Source organism: Haemorhous mexicanus, chromosome 8, assembly GCF_027477595.1.
Source record: "Haemorhous mexicanus isolate bHaeMex1 chromosome 8, bHaeMex1.pri, whole genome shotgun sequence".
NCBI classification, from domain to species: domain Eukaryota; kingdom Metazoa; phylum Chordata; class Aves; order Passeriformes; family Fringillidae; genus Haemorhous; species Haemorhous mexicanus.
Genome location: NC_082348.1, coordinates 5593445 through 5607185, shown reverse-complemented (window position 1 = coordinate 5607185; position 13741 = coordinate 5593445). Strand labels below are relative to the sequence as shown.

The 13741-nt window shown below is 38.9% G+C and overlaps 1 protein-coding gene across 2 annotated transcripts in view; it reads left to right on the top strand.

The window, feature by feature from the left end:
• SPOPL (speckle type BTB/POZ protein like) overlaps positions 1 to 10344 on the top strand; it is a 33070-nt gene extending 22726 nt beyond the window's left edge. The window contains exons 6-11 of one of the 2 annotated variants that reach the window (XR_009487293.1): positions 799 to 976; positions 1071 to 1126; positions 2687 to 2809; positions 3858 to 4000; positions 4087 to 4245; positions 6155 to 6295. Coding sequence is in view for 1 of the 2 variants with exons in the window: in XM_059852535.1 (XP_059708518.1) it covers positions 799 to 976; positions 1071 to 1126; positions 2687 to 2809; positions 3858 to 4000; positions 4087 to 4140; positions 6155 to 6299 (699 nt within the window). In the remaining variant the exon portion in view is untranslated. Of the gene's footprint in view, positions 1 to 798; positions 977 to 1070; positions 1127 to 2686; positions 2810 to 3857; positions 4001 to 4086; positions 4246 to 6154 lie in introns of both variants that reach the window. The other variant, XM_059852535.1, reaches the window with a different exon arrangement.
• Positions 10345 to 13741: the final 3397 nt, after the last annotated feature.

Here is a 13741-nt window from a genome sequence, read left to right as displayed (position 1 = left end):
GGAGTGCTGCTGTCCTGTTCAATTCCTATATGAAAGACTTAAACATGGGGAATAATAGCAGAATATTCACTCCAAATGAACATATTTCAGTTTTCTTGGCTAGTTCAGTACAGAAGTTACATCCTGTGAGAATGCATTTCACTATTGAAGTTACTTACACCTTGTATTTTGAAAGTAATGGCTTTTAATCTTGTTTGGAAAACAATTACTTGTGTTTCCTGCCTCATCTGGACTAAGCAAAAGGAAATAATGAAGGAGCTGTTACCTGCACTTAGTTTGCATTATCACATTCTAGGTTGTGTATGAACTTAACTGTCAGTACAATAAGGGATATTGAAAAATTCTACAGATTGTTCTTCTGAACCTTTTCTGTGACCATGTGATCCTGATGGTCTGTATAGAATTGTATATTGTGTATATTTTACTGAGATGGGTGAAGTGTTAAACTGTTAACTTAATTCTGAAATAGCACTAACTTGTTATTGTTCCCACTGCTTTTCCAAGAACTGTATCTGTCCTTGTTTATGTTGGCATTTCTGTCGGGTGGCATGTGGTATTGTGCTCTCTCTTTTTGTTTTGGTTGGAAAAGTACACAATATTAGAGTAAACCCTATTTGTTTTATGTTACTTAAAAGTAAATTGTAAAGCATTGGTTTATGGTTCTGGCCTAATGCCAGAAGCTTCACTGTTTTTTTTTCTTTGCTTTGGATTTGTTGGAATTCTAGCAATAGGTACTGTGATTTAATTATTGTTGGCATTCAGTTATGAAGGAGTTGTCTTGCTGTGATTTTCTGTTAGGTAAGCGTGGTCCAAGACTCAGTAAATATATCAGGACAGTCTAATACAAACACTTTGAAGGTACCTGAATGTCGACTAGCAGAAGATTTAGGGAATCTCTGGGAAACAACAAGATTTACAGATTGCAGTTTTTATGTAGGAGGACAAGAATTCAAAGCTCATAAATCTGTCCTTGCAGGTACTTTCTACTTTTGTATTGCTATTATTTTGTAATTTAAATTGCTGTAAGTTTAAAATTTGATTATATTTAATGTTTACTTTTCTTGATACAGCACGATCTCCAGTTTTTAATGCAATGTTTGAACATGAAATGGAAGAAAGCAAAAAGGTAAGCTTCACTGAAAATGTTACATGTAAATATTTGTACCTTGTGGAAGAGGAACATTGCAGAAAACTTGAGGCAGAGCAGATTGAGGAGGATGAGGGTTCTTATGGTGCATGAGGGACAGTTCCTGGATCTCCCCTGGTGATTTCTGAGGGAATTTGTGTAGGAAGAGTGGAGAGGTGCTGGAGGATTTGATTTTTTTCAGGTACTTGTACCTGCCCTGGATAGTGTTTTTTAACATTAGCTACTGGTGTAATTGACCTGGTAATCTCTGCTCCCTTTTTGCCTCAGTTTGTGTCTTCCTGTCAGCTGATTGATTTGACTAAGGTTTTGCTGTAGAGTATTGAAGTGTTTTTTATGGTAACCGAGAAACAAGAGATGGATTGTGACTGGAATTAAGGCCTCAGGCAGTGGAACACCTTTTCATTCACAGCTTCTGCAGGCACTTGACCTGTGTGTTTTGGATAGATGGTTTCTTAATCAGCAAAGTGCTGCTTCTGCTTTTATGCACTTGCTGTCTCCCACGACAAGGAGCTGTTTGTGTCTTTCTTGAAGAGTTACCAAAAGTGGGTTGGTTTTGGGCAGATTCCATGAAAAGGTGAGGAACTGATCACCTCACAAAAGGGTTATGATAGGTGATCATCATTTGGTGTTGAAAACTGCCAGGTGGCACTTGTGTGCACAAACACATCAGGTGAACGTGGTGCTGTGGTACGGCTGAGGGTCTCTTTCCTTCCCGGCACCTCTCCAGTTTGGGAACTGTCACAGGTGGAAGGGGAGTACTGGGAGCATTTTATGGAGATGTTCCTGGTCTGAGAGAAATGCAGACATGTCACAGCTTGAGTAATGTGCCATGCCAGGCCTTTGCCTTCATCAGCAGTGGATCCCCTGTGCAGCCCTCCCCTAGATACTGACAGGAAACCAGACCATGCTCGTCTCCTGTGCTTGGGATTCTTATACTCCTTTCAAAAGTCTGGTGTTTGCTTCTGCATCTTTGACATCGTTGCCCACTTCATTAGTTGCCTGTAGGGGATATTGTTATAGGATTGGTCAAACTTGCAATGCCACTGTTGTGTTATGGCAATCTTCAGCTGTGTGATGTCAGTTCAATGTGTTTGCTTTTTGGATTCTCAGAACAAAACCGGGCTGTGTTGGCTCAGTTTAAGGTGAGCCAAGAATAGCTCAATTTGTTCTGTCTGCTTCTCTGACTTCTGATATTCCAAACGCATTGTCTTTGTGTTGGAAGCTAAGAAGCATTTTTTAGTATTCCTGAAACTGCCTTGATTTTTATGTACAGTTTGTGTGATAGACTTCAGAGTTATGCATTTCATGGGAAAAAATTGCAATTATTTTTTATTGCTGGAGCTGATTTCTACCTAAGTTTTAAGAGCTTTTTTGATTGCTTTTGGCTTAACATTGTTGAATGTTTACGTTAATTTGTAAGGATTTTGTATGATGGATGGTGAATGAGAACTTGTAGCATGCATGCAGTTGAGATTTAAAATTCACTTTGAAATTGTAGCTAAATTCCAAAGACTTTTATTGTTTCTTCTTCTTTACCAGAATCGTGTAGAAATAAATGATGTAGACCCTGAAGTTTTTAAAGAAATGATGAGATTCATTTACACAGGAAAAGCACCAAACCTTGAAAAAATGGCTGACAGTTTGTTGGCAGCTGCAGACAAAGTAAGTAATTGACTCCAAACTTCCCAAATCTGGTGTTTGCTTGGGGAATGTTGATTTTAAAAACAAAAAATCTTATTTTCAGATTGTTTGATATATATTTTGCTTTTTTAAAACGCGAGGAGCAGTTCTCATCAGAAATGAAGAAAAATAGGAAAGAATAGATTTTTTTAGCAGTATAAGGCTGATACATCTTTTTTTAAAGAGAAGTGTTTTAGGTATTTATTTATTATCAATTTTTTTTAGAAATGGGATTGTCTTCCCTACAAACCTAATAGTTCTAATCTTTCATCTCTTCTTTGTTGGGATCATGTCTACTCTTAAAATTGTTGCTCTTTGAAATACTTTTTCTACTGTGATTTTTGAGATTAAGGGATTTACAGCACCTCAGCAATTATGGGGTTTTTTGAATGCTGGCCTTGATTTAGGGCATAATTGATAAATGTAGAGACTGTTATGAGGTGTATGATTGTCTGCAATACCAGGAAAGAAAAATGAAATCTGTTCAGACTGTGACATTCTTCAAAAAAGAAGCACAGTGTATTAAAGCAAAATATAATATGGGAATGCAGGTTTTTTCCCATCAAATTTCTTGTAGGTTGTATCAAAGGTATGATGGAAATTAGGAAATTCAGAGATGGGTTGCGGGTAAAGTTAAATTTGTTCTAAACAATAAGTTGATGAAACTTCATTGTATCATTTCTTGCCCCTCACTTAAAGATGTGAACCTGTTCAATGCTGGTTTGGTTCCTTGTTCCTCCTTCCTTACTAAGCAGAATTAAAATGAAAACTTTTGAATGAGTTATTTTTGTTGTTTGATAAAAACTCTGTCAGCAAGGTCTTTAATGACTTTGTGCCAAGCCTAATGCCTGTGTTACGTTTGAGAACTGTTCAGTGCAGCACATTGTGCTGTGCAGTACCCCTGGGGAAGCAGTTTGCTGTTAAACTTGGGAGGCACCAAGCCTAGCTGGAAGTGTCTGAAGAACTGTAGAGATGAGGACAGAGGGAGTGAGTTTGAGGAATGATGAGTGCAGTTTTTCTCTCTCTCCAGTATGCACTGGAACGGCTGAAGGTGATGTGTGAGGAAGCACTCTGTAGTAACCTCTCGGTAGAAAATGTTGCTGACATTCTTATCCTCGCAGATTTGCACAGCGCTGAACAGCTAAAAGCACAAGCAATAGACTTTATTAACAGGCAAGTAATACTTGGATTACTTACTAAATATGTTTGTGTTTATATTTGGTGTACTTTCTCAATATTAGCACACTTCTCTCTTGCAGGTGCAGTGTTCTTAGACAACTTGGGTGTAAAGATGGGAAAAACTGGAATAGCAAGTAAGTTTCCCTGCCCCACGATGTTCTGTACAAACACTGCTAAGTAGACTGCAGATCTTAAGAACTGTTGCTTCATTTCCACACTACTGAGGCCTGTCACTGACTGTAAGTAAAGTAGGATTCAGCAGATGCTACCCCAGTTATGATTGTGACTCCCCCTTTAAATGACAGGGAATGTTAGCTTCTCTCCAGTGTGAGATCCTAACAATAGCTGGTTTTCATTCCCTCTCCCAGGGGCATAGTGCTGTGAGATGATGGAAGCAGCCTTTATAGAGAAAACCATTCTCATGAGTACCCAGGTTTGTGCCTGGAGGAGTGATAACCCCAGTGTGGTTTTGAGACTTGCTTGGGTCAGTCTGAGCCTGCAGTATTTCCACAGAAAGGAGGGCAGTTGCTCTCTTTGCCTTTGGGGATGTGTTTGTGCACCTTCCCACATGCCAGCACAAGTGCTCTGGAGGCCACACAACTTGTCAGTCAGGTCCCTCTGACTCTGAGGGCTCCTGCCTACACTGGAAATAGGTTGAGACTGTGTGGCTCAGGCTCTGGATTGCAGCAGCTTAAGCGAATCACAGAGTGGAAGACAGCCAGCTGCAGAATAGCTGGTAGTAGGCTCAAACAGTGTAAGGGCAGTGGAGCACTTATTTCTTACCATCAGAATCTCCAGAGAGCTGAAAGGCTGTGTTGTACCACTTAGTTGAAATTATTGTTTCTCCTTGAAACAAAAATGGTTTCATAGGCATAATGATTGAGCATCATGTGGAAAAGCAGTGGGCGGTGAAAGGTAAATAGTAAAATACCAGTAATAGAGATAAGTCAGAATCATAACTATGTAATTACTTGATGTGTATTTTCTCAAGAGATTTGGAAGTTCCTGAGCTGACTTCTTGAATGTTTGCTAGTTAACATGCTGATCATCTTTGCTTCAGCTAAAACATCTACAGGAATTCAGGGAAATAATAGGAGTGGGCCTGGCTTAATTTACTGACTCTGGGGCACTCTGAACTTCAGTATTGTTCCTCAAGGCCCATACCTTCACTGACTTGCAGCAGCAGATTAAAGGCTTGCATTAGAAATCTGCCAAAGATTAGAGATCATTTGGTGTAGAGATCAGCTGATAACTTCATGCTTGATAATGTTCCTGAAACAGTGTGAGGGTGCTCACAAAAGGCTTGTGAAAATGCAGAGCAATGGGAACTTTGGATTGATGCATATTAGTTCCAAATTACAAGTTTATCCTGTGTCAGTGTGACATGCAACCCAGCCAATATAATATTGTTCATGTGCAAAGTGCATTTTTTGCTTTCTTTCCTATTATTTCACCAAAAAGTAAATACATATACTGAGTAAACACATAGTTTTTTATCTCCTGGTGTCATTGTGATACTTGCTGAAATCTGTTGTTGCTTTTGTGTTAGTTAGAAATCAACAGTGGCCATTGAGAGCTATTTTGAAAGTGGCCCATCATCTGCAATAAAAAAAAAGTGAATATTCTCAGTACGCTCCACTGGTACTGAGACTGCAGGCTCCCAGGGAAGGAGCTTGGAGCCAGCCTTCATGCATGGCTCTTTCTAGGAGATGAACTACATCATTTTTGAGGCAGTTTCAGCTGATTCATCTTGTCATCCTTCTCTCTCCCCAAATTGAGCATGCCCTTTTGTGTAATGAGATTATCGTTGTCTTCCCTTGCTTTTCGTCTCTGCACTAGACCTCATTTTCTCCCTAGTTTTCCTCTTTGTTGTTTCTTATGAGCAATTTCAGGGTGGTTATTCTGACACAGTTCTCTAGCTGAGGTCTGGCTGGTACTGAGTAGAGCAGAACAAGTACCTTTTGTCCCACATCTGGTTCTATTTCTATACCCAAATTGCTGCTTCTCTCTGTTGGCACCCTCCCTGGCATCCAGTCTGTCCCACAATACTTGACTGCCCTTCTGCAGCACTTCTGCCTTGCCTGCTCTTCTCCACTGTGCATTTGGTTTGTAAAATGGTGTGACTCTTCTTAATGCTTCTGTTTTCAGCCAAGCAACAGACATAATGGAAACTGCAGGCTGGAAGTCCATGATCCACTCCCACCCTCACTTAGTAGCCGAGGCCTTTCGCGCTCTGGCGTCTGCACAGTGTCCACAGTTTGGCATTCCACGCAAACGGCTAAAACAGTCCTGAAATCTTCCATGAACTCTAGAGAAATTGGACTGACTCCACTCCTCCTTGTCCAGAGGTGTTTTCACAAACCATAAGAGTTTTTGTTATCCTTGTCCACAGAACAGAAGCTGAAAAAGCCTATTGTTTGCTTTTCAGATGGATAATTTATGGTTTAATCCTCAGCTTTAAATTAGACTGATTACTCTAATTCACTGAAAGGCCTTAAATTATCTTCAATGACTCTCTAGTCCATATAGTCTAATGTATCTTGATTTTTTTATTATTATTTTTTAACGTGCCTTGTCTTTTTGACTAGGCTCTGCAGGATTGCACTAGCTCCATAATGCAGTAAAGTTGATATCTGAAGATTAATTTTTGAAAGGGATCTTCCATTGTTTTCAGAAGAAGAAAGAAAAAAGATTATAGTTTGGTCCTGTGCTAACTGGAAGGTTTTGGCTGTCCTCTCATTAAAAGCACTTGAACCAGAGGCGCATCACGTACCCTAGGCGAGTGCTAAATATAGGGAGAGCCTGTTTACCTTCAGCAAATGCCCACAGGCTATTTATGGCAATATACTGCTTTGAACATAATTTATTTTTCATTGTGGGGGCAAATATGCAATGGTTTGGCCCAAAAATGTATTTTCATTACAGTTTGTAATGCTTATTGTGTGTGTGTCAAAGCTGTCCAAGCGGTAAAGAGAAACACAGAATAAACCTTTTGCTTGTGTTTCTTTACGGTCCATCATTAGTTTACATTTAATGCAGAACTGAACGAGAGGTAAAAGAGCTCAATGTGAAAAGGAATAGTGTTGTATATGGAATAAATATATCCCAGTGTATGGTTGCATAGAAAAGTCAAGGATGCATAGAATGACCAAATGTAAATTGAGGAAATGGGCCAAATGGATTTTGAATATGCACTTTTAATGTGTAACTTTTGTATGTTGTGTGGTACATATATATTTTGCTTTTGATGAATTAATGAGGTACAGGTAATTGTGGCTTAACTTTTTAGATACATTTTAAGATGCCCACAGCCACATGGGATTTAGTTTTGTTAGAAAAGAAAGGCATGTCTTTTTAAGACTCAACTGAAGGTGGCTATTGCGAGCTTTCATATTTAAGTAACAAAATATTTTCGCTTATTTGAAAAAGGCATGTGAATGGTAAAAACTTTGAGGGGATTTTTCCCATCTTGACGTACATGCATGGCTCCCACAAACACCTGGGGAGGCTGTGCACACATCCAGGAGTATTTCCCTGAAATGTCAGATGGTATCTGCAAGCAGAGACTTGCTCAGTCTTGCATTTCAGTTATTGTACTAGCATTGTGGATGGTATTGAAATTCTGCATAATGTGGGTGGTATTGAAATTCTGCATAATGTGAAAAGGATGAAACATTTGTAAACTGCTTGTCATGGGCCAGTTCTTTATTATATGAACCTTAGCTTTAATATCAACATCCTCAGTGTTTGATAGCTTTGTTTACAATTGGGAGGAAAAGTCTGCAGTAGTGCACACTCTAAATGTTCCCTGAGTTATTGCATTGAGTTTACTGTAATAGTGATAATATGCTGTATTTCTTTTTTTGGGGGGAAGATTTGGGTTTTACAGTGGGGAATGGGAGGAGATCTCACCTAATTTATAAACATCTTTGCGTAAGGGTTTGAGTTTGCCTATTAAAAAAAGTCATGCAGGGAAGAGAGAGGAAGAATTTCAGATTGTTTCTCCATCCTCATTTCACTGAGATTCATCTGACTTGCTCTGAATGAAATTTTTAGAGGAAAGAATATTTAATTTTATACTTTGGCATCTAGTAAACCACTTACAAAGGTAAATTGGAAAAAAAGCCCAGTCCCATTTTGAAGACTAAAACCTCTGAACATGAATTTTTTCTTACCCTCTAGCTAAATCTTTATGATGGCTAAAGTGTAAAATCAGAAATTTTAATAATACACAAGGCATCAAATTATATATATACAGAGATTTATCAATTTTTAAATATTTATCTAAGATAAGGTCTCACAAACATTCTCCACAACAGGAGGTGAAGGTGTTTATTCCAAAATCGTGTTTTTGCTGCACTGTGTAACGTGTTGGGACTACAGCTCCTCATCCTCATCACTGTAAAGCTCACAGCACTCACGTGCAAAGTGACTTGAATATTTAATGCTGTAATGATTGCCCAGCTCAGCCTGTTCTAAAGTAACAACTTACAGTAATCAGATGGAAAGCTTAAGGATTTGTAGGATTTTTTTTTTTTTCCAAGCCCGATAGCACATTTTGTACCAAAAAAAAGTCAGACACTGTGCTGTGCTATTGTCTGCATCATGGAGTGTCCCCTCCTCGAGCCAGGCAGTATGTTACACCAACAGGAAAGAGCCCTCTGCTGATCCATCTCTTCAGATTGGACTTTATTTATTTATGTTTTCAAGTTCTGACAGATCTTGAGAAAAAGGTAAAGCAGTTGCTGTGTTCTTAAGTGAGTGCACTAATTATTCACCTCTTTAATTACCTACATGCAGTGTTCTCACTGGAACGGGACATTGATAATTAGCTCAGTTTTATTCCCCACATCTCAAGAAGTTGCCCTTAAAGCCTCAGTTGGAAGTGCAGCAGATCAGGAATAATCAGTGGTCAGGTTTTTCCAGGCTGAGATCCTGGGGGTTTTTCCTGGTGTTCCCTCCAGGTTAGGAATATGCCGTATGAAGGTGCCATGTTTTGGCTTGCCAACACTACTCTCTGATAGATGTGAACCACCACTTCTGTGCTTTTCTGGGGAGAGCCCTGCATGTGTCCTGTGTGTGTGTGTGTGCGTGTGTGTGTGTGTGACTGTGTGGTGTTTTTTGTCAAGGGTGACTTTCTAAAAATAAGGACTCAATTTGCTGTTAAAATGCTATTATGTATTATATATATATTTTTTTTTTCCTCCATTCAGACCTCTCCTAAGGAGATGCTTTGGGTGGAAGTTGCTTCAATAAATAATCCTTATTTCCTAGTCCATTTACTGCATGCAGAAGTATGAACACATTGTGCCTTTATAGGAAACTGTTGCAATGAAAGGATGATTTAACAGGGTGCAAGGTCTTTGTCAAACGTATTTTTAAAGGTGAAGAAGAATACTCTTTGGTACACAATTGAGATGGAAAAGTTCAAGTTGCATTTGACCTCTGTTGCATGTTGATTCTTGCTTCCTAAATTCAATTTCACCGAGGTACAAACTACACAACAAGTGGAATAAGTATTACAGATACAAGTTGAGTAATGGTATATTTTCGTGAAATTGTGCTAATATTTGCTGTAACAAGATAAGTGTGTGTCAAAACGTGGTAATCATGGACACAAGGTTACTCTAGTTCTGATGTTTTTCTACACATTGAGTATTTAGTATAAAATTCACCTTTGCACAGGAGATCAGTAGAGGACCTACACGGAGATTGTGTTCCTTTTAAATCCTCACAGCAAGGCTTCTCCTTTGGGAGAATAAAAGCCATGTGCAGTATTTGAAACTGTGTTTCATAGAAGGCAGTGAATTGCAAATGTGAGGTACTGCTACCTGAAATATTGTCAGATTTTGTTGAATTTTACAGTTGATTAAAATTCTTAAGCTTGATTGCTTTTTTTTTTTTTTTTTTGTAATTGACAAATGGAATGTTACCTGTCCTCTGTCTGTTGTCAGTAGTGTATTTAGTGCAGAGCTTAGCTCCTTAGCTAGCCAAGACACTTAGTCTCATATCTTGGCTTCTGCTTACAGTAAATGGACTATGTTTGTAAAGGGAATTCACTATTTCAAGTGTTTTGCAAGGAACTTCACTGTATTTGTAACCTGGTTTTTGAAGGCTTAAGATCAATGAGTCCTATTTTAGAAGTTGAACCAGTGAAATGACTTGGACCTGTTTTGGGGTGGAAACGATAAAGAGAATTCAGATATGTAAACAGTCGTATCAAACCATCCAGCCTTTTTTTATCAGCTGATGTTAATGGTGAAATACTTTTTGTACCTTGTTGCTGAAAATATTTTTGCGTTTCAGCACATCAAGTTACAATAAAGTTGTTACTTATACAGAGTGTGTCTGTCTTTATTTGTTGTCTTGCATTTGTTCCCAATGGCTGCCTTTGCTTTGAGAAAGATATTTTATCAGCACTGTCAGTCTAGTGTCAAATATGCTGCTGTTCTTTTGGAAGCCTCTTTTGGGGAGGATCATCTTGCAGCCTTGCTCTGATCTCCATTAACTTGGTTATTTTTCTGTTTAGACACTTTTAAGCTCTGGACAGTTTAACTTGCCCACCTGAGAAGTGTCTCCCTTAGCACAGGCTCTCAGGGCTGGTGAGAAGAAGGGTTGATGCTGTGGTAATGAAGTTTGAAATCTGCTTTCTTCCACCCACCATCAAAAACCATCATCCTTTGTCCTGCCAAGGAGTTCAGGCTGCTGATGAGCCCATCCAGCAGGAATGCTGTTGGCATTTGTTACAGGAGAAGTGGTGTGTCAGAGGAGGAGTGGTATGTAAGGAGTTTCATATGGGGATAAATATTTGCAGTGATATGTGGCACTGTTGATATGTGGCTCTGGACATTCTGAACTCCTGAAAATGGTGATGTCAAGGTAAGTTATTTTATAAAAAGTGTGGGTCTGGGTAGGTATGTGCAAAATTCTCCAGGTGTGCTTAAAACAAAAAAATTCATCCCTTAAGTGACTCCATAGTGATCCAGTCTAATGTTCCTCATGGGGTTTGTGTCAGTAATGGCATAACTCACATCCCCACAGAGAGTTCAGTACCCCGTGAGGGGAGCAGGACTGCTTACCCCTGAGTGGTATCAGAATTATTAATGCACTCCAAATGTCTGACCTGAGCTTCACATTCCAGACAAACCAAGAATATTCATCTTCGTTATTTCTTTATTTAGAAGGCTATATCTTTGTCCTTTCTGAAGATTGTTTTCCTCCCAGTTGTTAATCTTGTCATCATAAAGAATTTTGTTATTCAGCAAAATAATTCAATGAGCATTAATTTTAAAAAACACCTGTTTTTTTTCTATAGCATATTCCAGTTTTTTTGTGTGGAAACTGAGCACATGAAGAAAACTTTTTCTCCTTTAAGTTGAATATTGTGGAAAGGATTTTACAGTGTTGGTCCAGTCCTGTGTATGTCCTCTTTCTTTAAAAGGCTCAAATACTGAATCTCTAGTGGTGCTGGGTAAAAACCATCTCTTGCTGTACAGAATTGCCTGGCCTGCCCTGTGCTGAAGGGATGGTTTGGTGTTGAAGTGTTTGAGTGCAGCCTGAGCAGTCAGGTGAGAAATTAAAGTTGATTAAAGTGAATCTTTGTGCCACTACTCCAAACTTCATAGTATTAAAGGTTTTCTGTGTTTTAGATGGCTTCAGTTACAATTACTATTCAAGGTAGAATATTACCCATTCCACTACAAATTTTACTTGCCATGTTTATTAAGTAAATTAGATTAAAGATGCAGCTGCTTCCTTTACACACAAATAACTTTGCACTTAACACTGTGATAGCGTGCTAACAGAGGAAATGCTATTAATTGCCTCTTAAAATTAATCTTGAATAGTTTATTTTTCTGCAAACATCTTGGCAGTTTTCCACTAGAAGAACTTATTTCTTGGTGTCAATTTTGAAGATTCCTTCTTTGTACTCAGAGAAAGTTGGAAAAAACACAAGGAGTCGAGTGAAGCATTTCAGATGTGAGATGCAAAGGATTTGCTTTTTCCATTACAAGCACTGCACCAAGGGAAGAAAAGCCATCCCAGGCTCAGTTTGAGAGAGTTCTTGAGTGCTTTGGAATGGCATTCCAGGGGGTGTCAATAAGTTTTAACAGTATGTGAAGCTGGTGCTCTGAGTGTAAAATATGGCTTCTTGTGAGTCAAGTATAAAGAACAGAAACAAGCTTGTGATTTTGAGACTCGGGCAGAAAAAACAACTTTGCAGAGTTTGCATGGCCTTGGCTTATAGAGAAAGTACCAGGAGTGTTTTGAGCTCTTGGTTCAAGTGTTCTGAAGGAGCAATACCTGGTGATCATCATCCTGCCAGGCAGGGGGCAGGGCCTTCTTTGAAAACTGTTTCCTGACACTAACATTTTTGCCTTGCATTCTCAGCAGAGTTTGGAGCATAACAATATTTTGGTGCAGGTACTGTGTTTCAATCAAGGGTAGGTGTATAATGAGTGGAAATCTCTGCTTTGCCCAACTTATGCATGTTTCATGCGTTGGCAGTGATAGTCATGCAGAAAATAAATTACACCATGTCAGACGTGGTGCTGCTGATCAGAATGGAGACAACTGCTGCTGCATTTTAAGCAGTCACAGTTTTTGACTTCCCACGTTTCTCCCTGCACAGTTGACTGAGCCATTTCTGTTAAAAAAGGTAAATTTTGAAGAGTATGCAAAAAACATTCTAATAGGATGAAATCTTAAAGCATAGAAGCTCTAGCTCCAGTCTGACTTATTTTAACCTTAATTGCCATATAAACTATTTATATTTTCTGTTTTTAAGTTGGTGAGTTTTCAGTAAGCTTTGAAATAAATTTTATGTATTATGTGCACAATTTTCTAACCCAGCTGAGTCCTGAAAGTTTAAAACAAACCACCTACTTGCTACTGAAGTGTACAACTGAAATGTTTGCCTGCAGCAAAGACTTAATCTTGCCTCTGGTACTTATTCCATGCCCAGATTAAGAGCTGTGGTGGTCTTTGTCAAGCCCACACCATATGTTATTAAATGGAGAATAAAAATGTCAATTAAGTGGTGCATTTTGTGCCTGTCACCTCTTGCAGGTGGGCTGCCCTTGTCAGACACAGACAGGAGGGAGTTCTTGCACTCCCAAGCCCTCATTCCTCCCTCACAGCAGCATGGGGGGTTATTGTGCTGGATCAAGAGTTTGTACCAACTCAGCTCAAATGGGGAGGATTAGTGCAGGACCACAAATAGAAGGACATGAAATATTTGCATATTTATTGGCTGTTCTGGTCAAGATGGATTTGAGGCATGGGTATGGGGCAGGGTGGATATTTTTTGCATGCAGCTTTTGCTTCAAATGCCTTGCTGTTCATCTCCTGTGGGTTTTTTGAATGTATGCTGGCACCTCTCAAATAATGTATATAAATACAAAATACCTAGTGAACCTGCAAATGCTTTATAGTGAAATTTGAGCAAGTTCAATTTTGCTGATTTAAAGAAATGCAGATGCAAATTTCCTTGTGAAAATGCCTTCTAGCAGAAAATGTCAGATGTGGTTAATCTCAGAACAAACTATAAAAGGGGTTAAATTGTGTACTAGATTAGGAAAATACTCAGTATTTTACGAGTAGTGCTAGAATAGCAGGCATCTACTTCTGACAAGCTGACAGACCAGAGAATTGAAACTTAATGAATCTTAATGCTTTCTGTCATGTACTTCAATTTTCTCAAATTATTTCTCCAATTAGTTCTAGTCCTTGTGA